Source organism: Ctenopharyngodon idella, chromosome 2 (genome assembly GCF_019924925.1).
Source record: "Ctenopharyngodon idella isolate HZGC_01 chromosome 2, HZGC01, whole genome shotgun sequence".
Classification (NCBI taxonomy): domain Eukaryota; kingdom Metazoa; phylum Chordata; class Actinopteri; order Cypriniformes; family Xenocyprididae; genus Ctenopharyngodon; species Ctenopharyngodon idella.
In genome coordinates, this window is record NC_067221.1 from 13,949,449 (window position 1) to 13,965,714 (window position 16,266).

Genomic DNA, 16,266 nt, shown 5'->3' on the forward strand with positions numbered 1-16,266 from the left:
GACGACTTTTTATCTCACAATTCTGACTGTTTTTTCTCACAATTGCAAGTCTATATCACACAATTCTAAGAAAAAAAGTCAGAATTGTGAGATAAAAAGTAGCAATTACTTTTTTTTATTCAGTGGCGGAAACAATCTTCCATAACAAAATGACTAAAACTTAACAAAAGCCAAAGTAAAATATTAATAAATACTACAATAGTATATAAATAACACAAAAATAACTGCCTCAGAACAATGTTTTGGTGATGCCTGCTTTAACCTTACTCTGTGAGACTGTGTTGCTCTCACACACTCATTCAGAATTCAGGCCTTGTTTTCTAAATGCTAAACTCCAGTAAAACACGAGGGCACTCTGTAGCTTCTCTTCACTTTATATAACAGAGGTGTCATGTCAACCCGCTCTCAAATGCGGCCTGGCCAGTGGTGACCCAATGTGGTGTGTCTGTGGCTCTGAGCATGACTAGTTGGCTTGAGCTCTTGGAAGAGATCCTTCTGATTTATATTGACTGTAACACTCTCATTGCCAAGCAGGGTGTTCCCTGTCACCATGGAGATTAACAGCACTTCCTGACAGGTGCAGTGAAGGACATATTGCCTTGTCTGCACCATGTGGTCACACCAAGGCAAGGTCTCCAGTCCAACATGAAGAGAGCCGTCTCTAGGCTAAGAGGAGGAAGGTTTTACAAACAGGCCTCAAATCTGAGGGGTGAATGTACTGAACAGTTGCACCACTTTTGCACATGGAATTTCAGTGCACAAACCAAATGTGATTAGGTTAAATTAGGCATTAATTGTGCTGAAATAGCACTGCATGGTGAATATTTCAATTCATTCATTGTTATTCTCACAAAACATGCCTGATACTGATATTAAAATTCTCATTATTTTGTCTCAAAGGGGTGGTTGATTATGATTTCACTTTTTTAACTTTAGTTAGTGTGTAATGTTGCTGTTAGAGCATAAACAACGTCGGCAAAGTTATGATGCTCAAAGTTCAATGCAAAGGGAGATATTTTCTTTTTAATTCTCTGTTTAAGGACTACAACAAGCGGCTGGTAGGGAAGCTTCTTCCCGGGTTAGTGACATCACTAACCCTAAAATTGACATGCACCCTGCCCCCGAGAACACGCAACAAAGGGGGTGAGGCCATGTTGGCCAGCTTTAGAGAAGAGGAAGTGTTGTTGTAGTAGAGTGTTGTTACCATGCCGTCATTTTACACTGGACTGCTTCACAAACGAGGGTCAATTCAACGCTGGATTTGCACAAAATATTAACATGACGGCACATGCTAGTCGATGAGTTGAATCAACTACATAAATTTGTCTACTAATTTTTTAGAAATGTCTAGATTCATTCTAAAAGTTGTAACTTCTTTCTGAGTCTCTCCATCAGTGTCCAACTCCATTTTGAACAATGTAAGGCTGAACACCATTACTGACAATCATCATTTTGATTTATCCAGCTTTGTTGTTGTTGAGCAACCAAAGCGTGAGCTGTTAAAGCTCCAACCTCTTTTGGAAAGCAGGCCAGGAGCAGCAGCTCATTTGCATTTAAAGGGACACACACAAAAACTGTGTGTTTTTGCTCACACTTCCTGATTTGTATCATTCTTAAAGGCTTATGGGCACTAAACAACAAGTTTGTGCAAATAAACGCTAGTGGCCACAACTAATTTCATAAGTCATTGAAGGCTCATTTTAATTATCTTCACAATTGTCTACATGAATCATTTAGTTCATAGGTTTCACCATGACGCACATGTGAAACCAAGAAACACAGAGAAGCAGTAAATAAGCAATCTCAAGAGAGAAGTACTAGCCCCAGCATCCGGTGCAACAGATTACCCTGTCAGCTCTGAGACAGAGGCAAGGAGGCCCAAATCCGTTCGAGCGTCCACTTTCAACCTCACCTGCTGTTTGGTCTAGCAATGAGCCATGAGACGGAAAAAGATACACAAACAAAAAGACCACACTCAGGTCCTGTAGTAATGCACAACAGCAACTGTTAGATCTGGAGCTGCTTCCCTAGATGCTGAGATGCTGACAGATGACAGATGGGCCACATCTTGATCCATACAATTCTTTTGTGTTCGTGATGACACATGCAGGAACTAAATGAGATGAAACGAGGAAAAGCACTGCAGGTGCACTGTGTTAAAAACAAGACCCTAGATTCCCATCGTAAACAGCAAACAGGTATTACACAACTGCTCAGAGGGAGAACGCATGGGTTTAATGTTTCCGCAGCCTTGTTTATTTCCGTGATTGGCAGCTTTGTGTTTAAATGGGGCAGTGGGCAGGGCTCCTGGTGTAGCGCTCTTATTTTTATTGCTCCCTCGGGTGCCAGAGAGGTGATCGGGTTAGCAGAAAGCTATTCCCAAACTTAGCCGTGACCCCCACAGCAACACTGGGTCCGTTTTCCTTCTGGCGACAGCCAGTCTCTTAGCGGAATGAAATAGTAGGCGGGGAGTAAGCTGATTTAGTCTTCTTGACACCTTTGTCTGTGGATGACAAGGAGGAGGAGAGGTGCCCTAGGCAAATCAACACCATTAACAGTGTCTGTGCCAAAATCCCTGCTGCCTGCTCTTGCTATGACCTATCAGTGCTCTCGAAAAAGGACTGCGTGTCCTCCACACCAACTGCATGGCTACAGCATCACAACTCAATCCCAAAATAACATGTGGACCAATGAGAGGCAGTTACTAGGGGACGTGCATTTTATGAAAACATGTATGTTTTCTAACTAAACATCTCACACTTGCTATCTTTGAAATGAAGCTAATGTTCAAAGGATGTCATGCATACTTTAAATGTGAACTAATTCAACGTTGTTGTTTGAGATAAAACCTCTAGTATTTGAAATCTTGGGGAAACATAAATGTGCTAGTTTATCTGACACTTGTCTGCAAAACCTAAATAACCAGCCATCAGGTCATTTTTCTATACGTGCTTAGGGCTGTGTACGTGTGTGTTTGCGCGCAAGTATGCGACTCATCCAACCTTAAGGGTTTTTAGTTATGCGCTGAGCAGATACAGAAATAGGATTGGAGGAGGAGCCCCATTATTAAGGGGGTTCCACTCTTGACAGATGTCATGGCAACGTCATAAATAGCAGACCCGAGATAGAACCTGAGCTGGTATTGGTTTACAAAGCCAGAAAAATAAACAAGAGAGGATTTAACAGTGAGAGAAAAGGGTGGGAGAGAGGTAGAACACAGGAAACATAAAGAGCAAGGGTTAAATGTGCCAGGAGGACTAACACAAGATATAAACAGTTTGACAACACTTTAGAGAGCTGAGAGTTAGTAATAAATGGGTCATGAAACACTAAAATACATTCTCGAGACTTGCACTAGATGATGACCTAGGGTTTTTTGGAGAATTGAGAGTTGTCGTGCCTTTCCATGCACCTTTCACACCTTCTTTTTACACACATTTCAAAATTGTGATGAGAATTGACGTGTCCTGAAAAGGAGGGGTCATAATAAGAAGTCTACACTGAAAAAAATCAATGTCATTCATATATAAACAAATACGTCCAGTACGTTCCAGAGTCTCACCCAAGAACCCTGAACTTGAGTATAACAAACTGTGCCTTTCTTCTCCCCACCATGATGGATGTGCAGATAAAAAGGACTAAAGGTGACAGCCAGCTCCAAAGACACATGATACTGACCCCACAGTTAACTTCAACAAGCTTTTCTGCAGCCTGCTATATTCATCAGGGGTTAGAGGTTAAGGTTATTAGATACTTTTAACAAAAAGATATATCATATAGTTTGGACATCAACCTGGGAAATTACAAAGGTTTTAAATGAAAATCATCAAGTAGAACACATAATCAACTGACTAAACTGCAACGATTTGATTTGAAATTAAACCAAAAGATTAGTTAGCAGTGACAAATACAGACCTAAAAAATTATGATAAATTCCATTTCCCCTAAAGAATGCCTTTTCCCAGTTCATGCACATGCCACAGTATTTCAGAGAGGAAATTTGATTTAATGGTTACTGTTTATGAAGGCTATAATTTTGTGCTTCAGCTAATGGTAAAATGGATTTTCCACTTCCATTATGCCTATAAGCGATACAAAGTTCTGCTCATAGGTTATATAATAAATACTCCTTGGAGAATCTGAAATATATTTTTATATATTCCACAAGACAAAATAACTGAATTTACTAAAATGTTCCTGTTCCACTATATATGTCCTTGGTTCTTAATATTATAATATTATGTTTTGCCTCCTTAAGTATCAAAGACTGTTTGTAGTAGTTTGTTATAATTGTGTATAAGTCTCTGGTTTGCCCTTAAGCTGCTTACTGAAAGTTTTGTTTCTTAGCATGTTCTGCATTTAACTTCATCCCCAAAGTAGCTTAATGATGTTGAAATCCAGCTTTGTCACTGAGGACAATGGAAAGACTCATGCACAACAATCACAAAGGGCTGCAAACACCCATTGATGCTAAAGCAGGCAACATCAATGGTACATAAAATTTTAAACATGTAAATTTGTTTAATGCCTGCTACAGACTGTGCGATTTCGGCAATCCTATAAGATCATTACAAATCACACTGAACGACATGGATCTAATAAACTTGGGTACAACATGTATGTAGACTGTACGATGATGACACCCATTGAATTGTAGGCTACGATGCAAGTTTGCAAGTTAGTATAGAAGAATAAAACGTCATCAGCTTGAGCTAGTGGTAAACAAATAGAGCAAGATTAAATCGGTATGAGGTCTCTATGGAAAAAAAGGCGTTTCTCAAATTTGGAGCATTTTCAAACCGATAGCGGTTTCAACCTCTTTACCCAATTTGCTAAAACAGATTAGGAGACTCCCTGAAAAACACAGAGAGATCACCTGCATATAAATGTAAGCAGACTGCTGTAAACTAGCAGTTGTTTAACGTTTCATTTGTGTGAATTTGCTAGCTAATTAATTAATTAACTAATTTAACTAACTAATTAATGTGTCCGCAGTGTGTGAGAACAACCAGTCTCTTCAAACGAGCTGATTCAGATTATAGCTAGGGAAAAGAGGCCAATTTGGAATGCCTATTTTGCAAACGGAGCTTGAGGTAAGTAGTTTTGTGCTTTAGTGCCATGTCGCTTTCATCAATACGCCATTTCATGTTGCATTTTTATTGGCTAGTCTGAAGATGTAGGTCATAGCAGCAAACACACTGTGAGATGATCATGCTAAATTTCTGACAATGTCAGAAAATTATCACAGTCTATCTTTGGTCGCAAGACCGTGACGACAGCTGTCTTTGAACCTCTCTCACTGTATGATGTAGAACCACCACCACGATCGGTCATCTTTCGTCTGGGACAGCCCAAAATCATACAATGTGTACCAGGCACAAGTTTTTCGTTTTATTTCTTCTCATTTTTTCTTAAATTAGCACATTTCTTAAAAATAGCACACATTGCACAGATTCTGCAAGAGCTATGTCAACTTACGAAAACCTTACATAGAACTAGTTTAGCTGAACTCACCCTGATGACTTCAGGCGTCTGTTGAATGAGAAGTGTTGAGCCTGTGTCCCTCACAGTAGAAACAGGTGTTTGTAAGGCAGCAGGTACACTTGAGGGTATTGGTGCAGGTGTAGGTGCAGTCTCAGATGAAGGTACAGGCAGTGGAAGTGGAGCCACCTCTGCTTTAGTGCTGGCCAGTGTGTCCTGGAGAAGACGCATGACCTCTCGTTCCTTAGACTGAGTTCCTCTCCCAGCTCCACTCTCCACGAGCTCCTGAGCAAAGCTCTCAATGCTCTCAAGAATCCTGAGCAGCAGCGCTCCATCATCCTCTTCAGCAGTCTCAACCACTGGCTCAGGTGGCTTGGACACTGAGGGTCCAGACAAACCTGCCATGGGTAGATCTTTAGCTACAGTGTTCCCAATTAAATGCTGGGAAGAACCTGTCTGCTGGGCACAGTTTTTAAGTTTAGGGGGCAGTGGAGGCTCCTTTTGCATGTTCTGGGAAAGACACTCCAGGTCCATCAAAAGTTTATCTATGTCATCGGCTCCCCCTTTATTAATGTGTGAGTTTGACCTTGAGAACAGTCTAGAATCTGTGCTTTTTGGCAAGTACATCTGGTTGATAGTCGAGTCATTTTTAGGCTTGAACACAGTTCCGTTTCTGCTAAGCTCATGGAGTTTATCTGAAACACCACCACTAGGCTCAGAGTAGCCAGTGTTTCTTTTGGAATAAGGTCTGGGCTCCGAAAGACTACAGCTGTGCTTCCCATCGCCTTTAACTGCCCTGTCAGGCATCCTTCCCATATCTGAATCCTCCTCCTCGATATACAGAGCCTCCATTGCATCCTTACAGAGACTTTCGCTACTGCTAGACAAGAGAGAGTTTGTGGAAGAGAATGTGTCCGGTCGGCTGGTTGAGACCGTGTGATGGCAGTTAAAAGGCGTTGAACCGCTACTGGAAGCTGAAGGGAAACTGCCATGTGGGAATCCATTAGTTGATGGAGGTGCACGTGCTGACAAACCAGGGAGGCTCTGAATGGGTTTCACGTTGCCTGCAAGATCCCTAGAGCTATCTGGAGGTTCTGGCTGGGAGGGTTTAGTCCGAGGTTTCGTGGGCGGAGGAGACTGAACAACGTCCTCATATCGCGGAGGTTGCTCATTGCCAAAGATAGGGGAGAAGGGGATTTGTTGCAACCCGTGTATGCTGTTAACTAGTTCAGCAAGCTCGCTGTGCTCCTGCCTCACACTTTGCCCCTGTTCCAGCTCAAGAGGAAGCCTCTTCAGATAGTTGGAGAGACGAGCCATTACATTTTTATAAATGGCTTCAGGATTCCCAGAGTCGTCGCTGCTTCCACCCATTGACTTTCTTTTGATGCACTGTTTGATGATGTCCGTGCACTTCTTCAGATCTTCAGAACACTTGAGGAGAATGTCCAGACAGGCTTTAATGTCTTCTCCTGATGCACTGCTGTCAGCCTTGGTCTTCTCAAGTATGCGGGTGATTAGGTTCTCCTCGGTGAGGCTGTTCAGGTAGAGCGTGGCCACATTGTTTAGGTTCTGCTCCAGGGATGCGCTGCGACTTAGCTTATGCTCTTCGAGTACAGATTTCTGAAAGAGGCCAAATGGAGGACAGTTCTCATCATTGCCTGTGAACTGGCCGTAGATGATGTCGAGATCAGTGGATCTCCTGCTGAAGGAGTCCGGCCGAACCTTACGGCCCTTTCTGAAAGTCACATGACTGGTGGAGTACTTTATCTTCTCAAAAGAAAATTCCTTGATTTTCCCGCTGGCCAGGTTGATGGCTTCTCCTGTAATATCCTTGAGGCTTGCTGCGCTTTGGATGGCAGATCCTTTTTTGACTCTGGGGACGACCTGGTGGTAGTCGTCACAGAAGACCCCAGACCCAGTGTTGCCATTCTCCAACGTTTTAGACTCAAGAATACTGATGGGCCGGTCAGAACAGTTTCTGGATATGGGGGTGTCAAGAAGTTCAGCACAAGTGCTGCGGTGAGCCACTGTGCAGTTCAGTCCATGTTTTAGTGCACCACATGGTCCATTACAGTAGTGTACAGTGTGCTGAACACGACGGTCAATCACAACACTGTTGTAACAGTTTATGCTACTAACCACTATGCGATAGGTAGCCGCCATGGTCTTTGTTTATTCATAAATCTGAAAGTCTGTTTTGTGATATAATGCTAGCCACTTAAAAACAATAAATGCTATGAAGACACATTTATATAAAAATGTCAAAGTATATCTATCCTAAAAAGCAAATAAAATGTGCTTTACTTAGCCTCAACTGCTGCTTGAGCTCTTTCCAAGGAAAAAAAATGATTTCCATACCAATCCTTCCTCAGTGCCCCATAGTTAAAGGGAAGTTGCACTTTAACATTTAGTGGCAAAGCTATCCATTCCTTAGCATGGGCCCCAATGGCCTAATGATAGGCCTGTGTGCAGTGCTCCAGATCATCCCCCCTGTGGACAGCCGAGGCCTGTGGGCATGAAGACGTCCTCTGGCTCACTCTCCAAAGCCACAGCATACAGCCCACCTGGTGACAGCCTTCCGCTGATGTGTTCAGCAGATGTTCAACCCTCTCTCTCTGTCTTTATCTTGCTTTACTGGCCTGAATCAGATGTTTAAGCATCCGAAGTGAAAGCCACCTGTGAGTAAAAAGACAAAAATGGGTTAGGGGGAGAGAGAAGGCACTTATTTAGATCAACTGAAATACAGAAAGTCTATGAGACCCTAGGTTATGCTACTGCATCCTTGGGCTGATTGTGTAAGCAATAAACAACACTGAACTAACGGCCTCTATGTAAGTAGTCTACAACCACATACATGTCACTCTTCTTTTCTGCAGAGAACACAAGGGGAAAGATAGTAGGTTGTTTCTGCCTCAGGGTGAAGTATATTATATTATATTATATTAAATTATATTTACATTTGTGCATTTGGCAGATGCTTTTATCCACAGCGACTTACATTGCATTCAAGCTATACATTTTTTCAATTTATGCATTTCTTGGGAATCAAATCCATGACCTTGGCATTGTTAGCGCCATGCTCTACTGTTTGATATGGAAGTATTTTTGTAAGACAAAACAGTAACAACTCAACAAACAGTTAATTGGAAGAATTGTTCAATCACTGACGTGGTCACAAAAGGAAAAGAATAATGCACAGTTTCGACAGCACAAGTGAGGCGGTAGGCTATCTTTAATTATGTTTCTTTTAAAAGCAATCACTGTGCAGATTTAATTGTCCTAGGTTAATTTGTTTAACATCTCTCTTTATTAGTTTATGAGCACGTTACCCTTTTAACTTCTCTTTGGAATAGCTAAACCACATAAAATGTGGAAAACTACAAAGTGCCTAAAAGACTCTTCAAGCCAGCAGTGAACCACAAACTATCAAACAAATACGAACCGAAAAATAAAATGTGCTGTAATGCCTAATGCTGGTATGCGGTTATAAAATATACCTAAGCCTCAGGCATTTTAGGTCTCCCGTGTTATCAAATGTAGTTCTTAAGCCATCTTCAAAGCGGCCCACATCACTGGAAGCTGTTAAAGAGCTTGTGATGAAAGTACACAGACACTCTATTACTATTATGTGCGATGTCACTCTGCCTCTCTTCCCTATAAAGTGTGTTTACTCAAGAGAAAGCCGTTCAAATACACAAATACCATAATTGAACAGTTGCTCTTATAGCTTAGGTTTAACACCGAATTATTTCTTAGGAAAGGAACAATCTTTCTTTTATTGGCTCTGGTGACAGATTTTTATAGTGTATTATTGGAGACCAACACTAACCAACAACAACCTGCACAAAAGCAGTCTTCCTGCTTCTATGAGCAGGAAGCGTAACTTTACTAAAGCACTTTTTTTTTTTTTACACAAACATTTAGTCCATCCCTTTAACAGATAAAAGTTCTCAAAAATTCCCCTTCAGTCCATAGAAAAATGACATCATAAGAATTTGGAGAGACATGAATAAATAATCATTTCATGTCTCTTTTGCTCACTCTCCCTCTCTCTAATGATAATTATGTCAACAGATGAGTCATTGTGAGGCTGGACACATATTTATTTTTTTATACATATAAGGGAGTGAGCTCATTATTAGCATGTCTCAACCAAAACTGTTCTCCACGGCCAAAGCAATACGCTCCTTTTTTCTCCAATTCATTTGACTTTTCCCTCTCGACTTCACTTCTCACTCCTTCTGGCCCTTTTGTTTATCTTCCATTTTTTCTTTCTTTCACAGCAGGCCTCATTAAAGCCTTGTCTTCTCTGTGTCGCAGCAGAGTAACAGCAGAGAATGAGTCTCCAAGATGCCAACCACAACCTCACCTTATATAAACTCTGACTATGGCCACACAAGACATTCAGTATAATCTGTGTCCACAATATAGCCTCGTAAATGCATTACACTACTGTATTTCCTCACAGTATCAGAACAGTGGTCTCTGGTTAATGCTTTTCAGCATGGATTCATTACAGATGGGCACTAGAAAGGTGGCACCTGGAAAAACATTCAGAGAGTGAAATTTACAGGGACAACCCACACCATTCACAATTGACTGGTCCTGCTTGCCCAGACAGTTATGCTAAAAGCTGGTGTCGGCTGTGAGAACAATGACAGTTACTGCCTTTTACAAAAAGATAAAGAAGTACAGTGTATCAAATGCATAAACAACAGTCAGCCAGCTTCAGGATGCCAGGATTTACTTCTGGGATTCATTAAACTTACAGGAAACAAACAGTTTCCCCCTTTTAGTAATATGTACTTCTTTGAGAGGAAATTACATTTCCTGAACGTCCCTTATCTGCCGTAAGTTAAGAGAAACTGTGGTATAAAATACAAGAAGCAATGGAAATCTCCAACAGTTCACAAAGCTAGATTAATGAATACTTTGGGGGTTCAGATTTATTTATAAAAATAAAATAAATGAATCAGTTCTGAATCAGTGGTTCTTAACCAGGGAGCCGGGGCCCACTGGGGGGCCTTAGGAAATTTTGCATTTGCAAATTTTAATTGCAAAGCAAAATTCTTTAATTACTGTACACTGTTCAAATGTTTGAAGTCACTGTGATTTTTTTTTTTTTTTTTAAAGAAATCGATACTTTTATTCAGAAAGGATGCATTAAATTGAGAAATAAATTTATAATGGTACAAAAGATTTCTAAAATAAATGTTTCTTTTGAACTTTCTATTCATCAAAGAATCCTGAAGACAGATACAAATATATCTCGGTTTCAACACTTCTTTAAAAAGCACAACTGTTTTCAACATTAACAAATCCTTCTTAAGCACCAAATTGCCATAGAATGATTTCTGATAGATATGACACTGAGGACTGGAGTAATGGCTTCTGAAAATTTAGTTTTGCCATCACAGGAATAAATTACATTTTAAACACAATATATATGAACATATAAAACATTATTTTATATATTTATATAATACAAAAATCTATGAAATCTAAAATGTTAAAAACACACAATGTAATGTAACCTAATGTAAACTGAGAAATTGTTTTCATTGAAGAAATCCCGAATCAGAATATTGAAAGCATGATTAATTAAAATTAAAATGAAAAATTAATTAAAATATCAACACCCTAATAAATATCTTATCTTATCATGCCTCCTCTGTAGTTATTCTGAACACAATTTACAGTCAAACCAGGGATTTCCAAATTGAGGGACTAAGGAAAACATGTTGGTGATTTATTTCACAATTAATGTCATTAATGTTAAAATTAATGTCAATTAAATATGTTAAACATGACCTTTTTTTATACTGCACCTAACTCAACAGAATTGTTTTGAACAACAGTTACATAGCAATTGCTTTTTGTTAAATATCAAAGATTTAAAGTAAATCTAATGACACTGGTTGTGCGTGTTTCTGCTTACCATAGGCACCGTTGGCTTTCCAAGGCCAAGTCTCGGTACAGACACACTGAAGTTGTTTATCGTAGAATATAACACTCTTGAGCTTCAGTGTCCCCAAACAGAGCCTCTCAAAAACATAGTCTGCTTTCAAAGTGGGCTTTGACGTGGCTGGTTGTCAAGTTGGACTGAGCTCAATATGACAGTAAGAGTGTGTACCATAGCAAAGCAACGGCTTTTTAATGACAATTTAATGAGCTGATCAACACATGATCCTGCTCTCTATAATTTGCCTGCCGTTTCTATTTCCAGGCTGGTGGGGGTTAAAGCAGAAGCCTTCACACCTTCACATCACTCAGTCAGTGTGGACGCCCATACAAACATCTTATATGTCTGAAGGGAGTCTTCTTACCGCATAGGACCTCCCTAGGTAGCAGGTTTGGGCATGGCTGGTGTTGTATGAAAATTGAGATGAATGTTCCTAGAAGATTATGTTTTAATTGTCAGGCAACAGTCTTTATCTCAGCTTAATGTTGTAATTAGCATGCAGTGATTGTTATGGAGAAAGCAGAGCATGAAACGCAAACACACACTGTTTGGAGAGCAAGACAACATCCACCCACATTTTTGAGACTCACTCTACTGGCAGGAGCAAGAGTAACGAGGATGCAGCGGCCTCATTATCTTTCTCCTCTCGTCGCTTTCATGGCATCCATTCGTTCCATGTTTAATTACACTGTAGCAGTCACGCTGAGAAGTCGCACCCGTGTCCTGTCACATCTGCCAGTGCTTTTCAATTTAGTGTCAAGACTCTGGGCTATACCATGTTGTCAGCTTTAGAACATCTTCCTCGAAATAACACCCCCAACATACTATACTCAAAAAGAAAATAGATTTTCTTGTTATTTTTGCCAAGTAGAGCAATAAATCACGACGTGCTGGTCTTCTTATATTTGGCCCAATTAAGGGTTGAGGGATGAAGAACCGATATTCAGTACAATAGATCTCATTAAGGAATCACTGCAACTGAAAAAGTTTCCCTTTGGAAGGTAAATTGGGAGTTTGTGTAAGCCCTCCCTTGTTAGCGGTCAGGCCCGGTCTTGTTACTGTGCACAAGCTGCCGAAGGGGGGCTTGCCGTGAGCTTTGTTTGTCTCAGCTTGAGTAATGACTTTCAAAAGCTGTCGCTGCAAGAGAGAACCTGACCCCAGTGACAACAATACATTAATAAAGGAAGGATTACACACTCGCTGGCTACTAACTCCTTCACACGGTGACCAGGATGCACATTTAAACCTTCAAAGCCGCAAGGGGGAAAGCGAGAAGGACCGCACTGACAGGTGGGAAAATACAGATGTTTTAAACACTGAAGGTAACAATTCAGTGAAATGTTGCAAAATGTGACATGAAGTGGTTTATTATTATTCAGAGTGAGAGATTGGGAATGAAATGGAGTGCAGCATACAATTATCAAAGAGAAACAAAGCCTGAATCAATTTCATTATCACAATGACTATTATTCAAATTGCCTGGTTTTCTTTTGAAACTACCACACATATAAAATGTACAACAAAATTAAATGAGAAAAGAAAAAAAAAAAAAACTAAAAAGCAGGCCAAGCTACAAAGCTTTACAATGATTTAAGTAGGACATCAAATCATTTCTGGAACAGCATCCTTGTTGGTCTTTGAACAACATCCTTATCAACAATTAGATTTTAGGGTTAGTTCTTATCAGACAATCTTATCAAACTACCATTTCCCTCTGATTGTAAGTTTAAGACAATTTTGAATACTGGTTATAGATAGTATAGAATGACAGATATACTATATAGAATGATAGAAACACTACCATTCAAAAGATTTTTTTATGTTTTTGAAAGAAGTCTCTTGCACCAAGGCTGCATTTATTGGATTAAAAATACAGAAAAACTGTAATATTGTCGAATATTACTACAATTCAAAATGTTTTTTTCTATTTGAATATATATTTAAAATGTCACTTATTCCTATGACGCCAAAGCTGAATTTTCAGCAGTCATTACTCCCATGAATCACATGATTCTTCAGAAATCATGCTGATCCTTCAGAAATCATGCTGATTTGCTGCTTAATATTTTTGTGGAATTTTTTGGGATTCTTTGATGAATGGAAAGTTCAAAAGAGCACCATTTAGGCCTGTTTGAAATATATTTTTAAAGTCTTTACTGTTACATTAGATCAATTTAATGAATCATTGCTAATACTTTCCCCAAAACCCCACACTTAATATTAACAAAATGTCACACTTGTTCTTTTTCATTTCTAACAATAAGTCTAAATTAATTTTACAATCCTGTTTTTCTGCCAAAATGTTTTCCAAAGCTCTTAAACACCCTTTGGGAGCATGAATTACATCCCAAAAGAGGGACAGAGAGATTGCAGATTGTACTCCAAATTTGTTTTGCAGCAGGAGGAAACCAGCAGTTAGTAATTAAATCTTAATTAGCATCTATTGTTTTGAAACAGCATCAGTCAGATGGAACAATGAAGCGATGGCCATTACTATTCACACTCGTATGAAGATGTCACAGCAGCATGAATGCCTTACCAACAAAAACAGCTAATCAGCAGCAAAGGCCCTCTGCTACAAAGCATCCTCCGGAGGAAAAAAAAAAGCACTCTGCATTGATAATCATGCTTCAGTGCAACAGCTGCTGCAACAACAGAAATGACTGCATCCACTGTGCATTACTTTCTTATCTAACTGATTGGAGGTCACAAACGACAAAGTCAAAGGAAAGGAGAGGAGATATGTTGTCCATTTTGTGCAAACGAACAAAATCCATGATATTGTCAATTTCCAAGTAAGGGAACTGTACGACCCCAGCCTCACTCTCTACAGCAGATGTATCATATCGCTTGTTCAAGTTTTCATTGTATTCCATTCCTCCTCTTTTGCACTTACTCTCTTCCTTCACTCAACCTCCCTGGGGCCTCCAACAGGATTTAGATATGGTGAGCAGAAGCTTTTGACAGGAAACACAGACAGCATGGGAACAGAGACGCTGACCCAAACAGACATTTACATTATGCATTTGGTGACTTAATGTGACTTAAGGCACATATTTTATTACCCTGGAATGGGAACTTTACAGCAGAGAGAGGGGAAAAGAGCTAAAGCTTCAAACAGAGAGGAGACACATAAGAGAGAGGCACCAACCAAAAAGTGAGTGAAAAAGTTAGTGCAGTGAATGCAAGACACAATAACAAGCAAATGCATCAGAGGAAAAGAGTGTTATGTAACTCTTATAGGCCCCTAACCAGTCACAACTTTATGAAAAACCAGGACGGCATTTTGTCAACCGCTTGGTTAAATTTAATACCTTTATTCAGCATAGCTGCATTAAATCGATCAAAATTGACAGTAAAGACTTTTAAATGTTAAAAAAAAATGATTTAAAATAAATGCTGTTATTTTGAACTTTCAATTAATCAAAAAAAAAAAATATGTATCACTGTTAGTGTTTCCAAAAAAAATATTAAGCAGCAACTGTTTTTAACATTGTTAATAATAAGAAATGTTTCATGAGCATCAAATCAGCACTGAAGACTGAAGAAATGATACTGAAAATTCAGCTTTGCCATCACAGGAATAAGTGACATCTTAAAATATATTATATTAGAAAACAGTAATTTAAAAAAAATTTAATATTTCACAATATTAACTGTTTTTACTGTATTTTTAATCAAATAAATGCAGCCTTAAAAGATTTTTTTCAAAAACAAACAAACAAAAAATCTTACTGACCCCAAAGTTTTGAATGGTAGTGTTTCTATCATTCTATATGCAACATCTTTCACAATTTTACAGTTTTTATTGTATTTTTTAGCTAATTGCTAATGAATGCTGTCTTGGTGAGCATAATCGTTATGCCAATGTTAGAGAAATAGCCAGAATGCCCTCTGTTACCATGCAGACATGAGCTAGACAGGTATAGTTTTCCCAAGTATAGTCCAGAGCAGAATAATTCAAGTCTGAGGATCAAACATTCTTCACCTCTGAGCCCTGGTGAGCACATTATAAATGTAAAAAGCCTTCAGAGCTTATGAAGTCAAAACTAGTGCGGATATATCTCCACATTTACTACGTGAGTGGACTGTAAATGAAGTCAATCTCTATAGTTAGCTCTTACAAAGCTCCATCAGATGCCATCTATCAATAAACTGCATTAGATACACAAATGGTTTTGAGGCAGTTTTATCTCTAGAGTTTTTTAACACATGACTAGCTCATTGCTGCATTCTCATTTGGAATTTCATAAAAATGTGTTTGTTACATTTTAAGCATGAAAACAACAGATTAAGACAAATACATATTGTTCAAAACTCAGGGATCTGTATTTCCTTTTTTTTTAATAAAAGAAGTCTCTTATGCTCACCAAATCTGTATTTATTTGACCAAAAATACAGTAAAACTTTTTGTGACATTTAATTACAGTTTAAAATATTTTTTTCAGGATTTTTTGATGAATATAAGTTCAAAAGAACAGTATTTATACAATTGGGCATACTGTGTATTCACATATTTAATAAACAATTGGATGGGGGTGGAAGAGAAGATCCTAACAGAGACTGGCGCCCAGAAGGAAGTAACGTGAGCCTGGCTCCTTGTACCGCAGCGCCTCGCCACTTTGGTGACAGTGTAGTATGGCCATCCAACAGAGATGATAGACAGCCACAGGAGAGCAGCATACTGATGACACAGACCACCAGGATAGACACATCAGTGTCCGGTCCGGGAACGCAGAGCAATGCTGACTCACGCTCAAGCTCATACCACATAGGTGCTTTCTGCCGGTCACCACAACCACACCCGTTACCAAACAGGCGAT

General features: G+C 39.4%; 1 protein-coding gene across 2 annotated transcripts in view; it reads right to left on the minus strand.

Annotated features, from left to right (window-relative positions):
* Positions 1-16,266, minus strand: part of ppp2r3a (protein phosphatase 2, regulatory subunit B'', alpha) — a 74,098-nt gene that overhangs the window by 24,931 nt on the left and 32,901 nt on the right. For both annotated transcript variants that reach the window (XM_051869048.1, XM_051869056.1), the window contains exon 3: positions 5,515-8,157. In XM_051869048.1, the coding sequence (XP_051725008.1) occupies positions 5,515-7,644 (2,130 nt within the window). In that variant the 5' untranslated portion in view covers positions 7,645-8,157. The remainder of the gene's footprint in view (positions 1-5,514; positions 8,158-16,266) is intronic.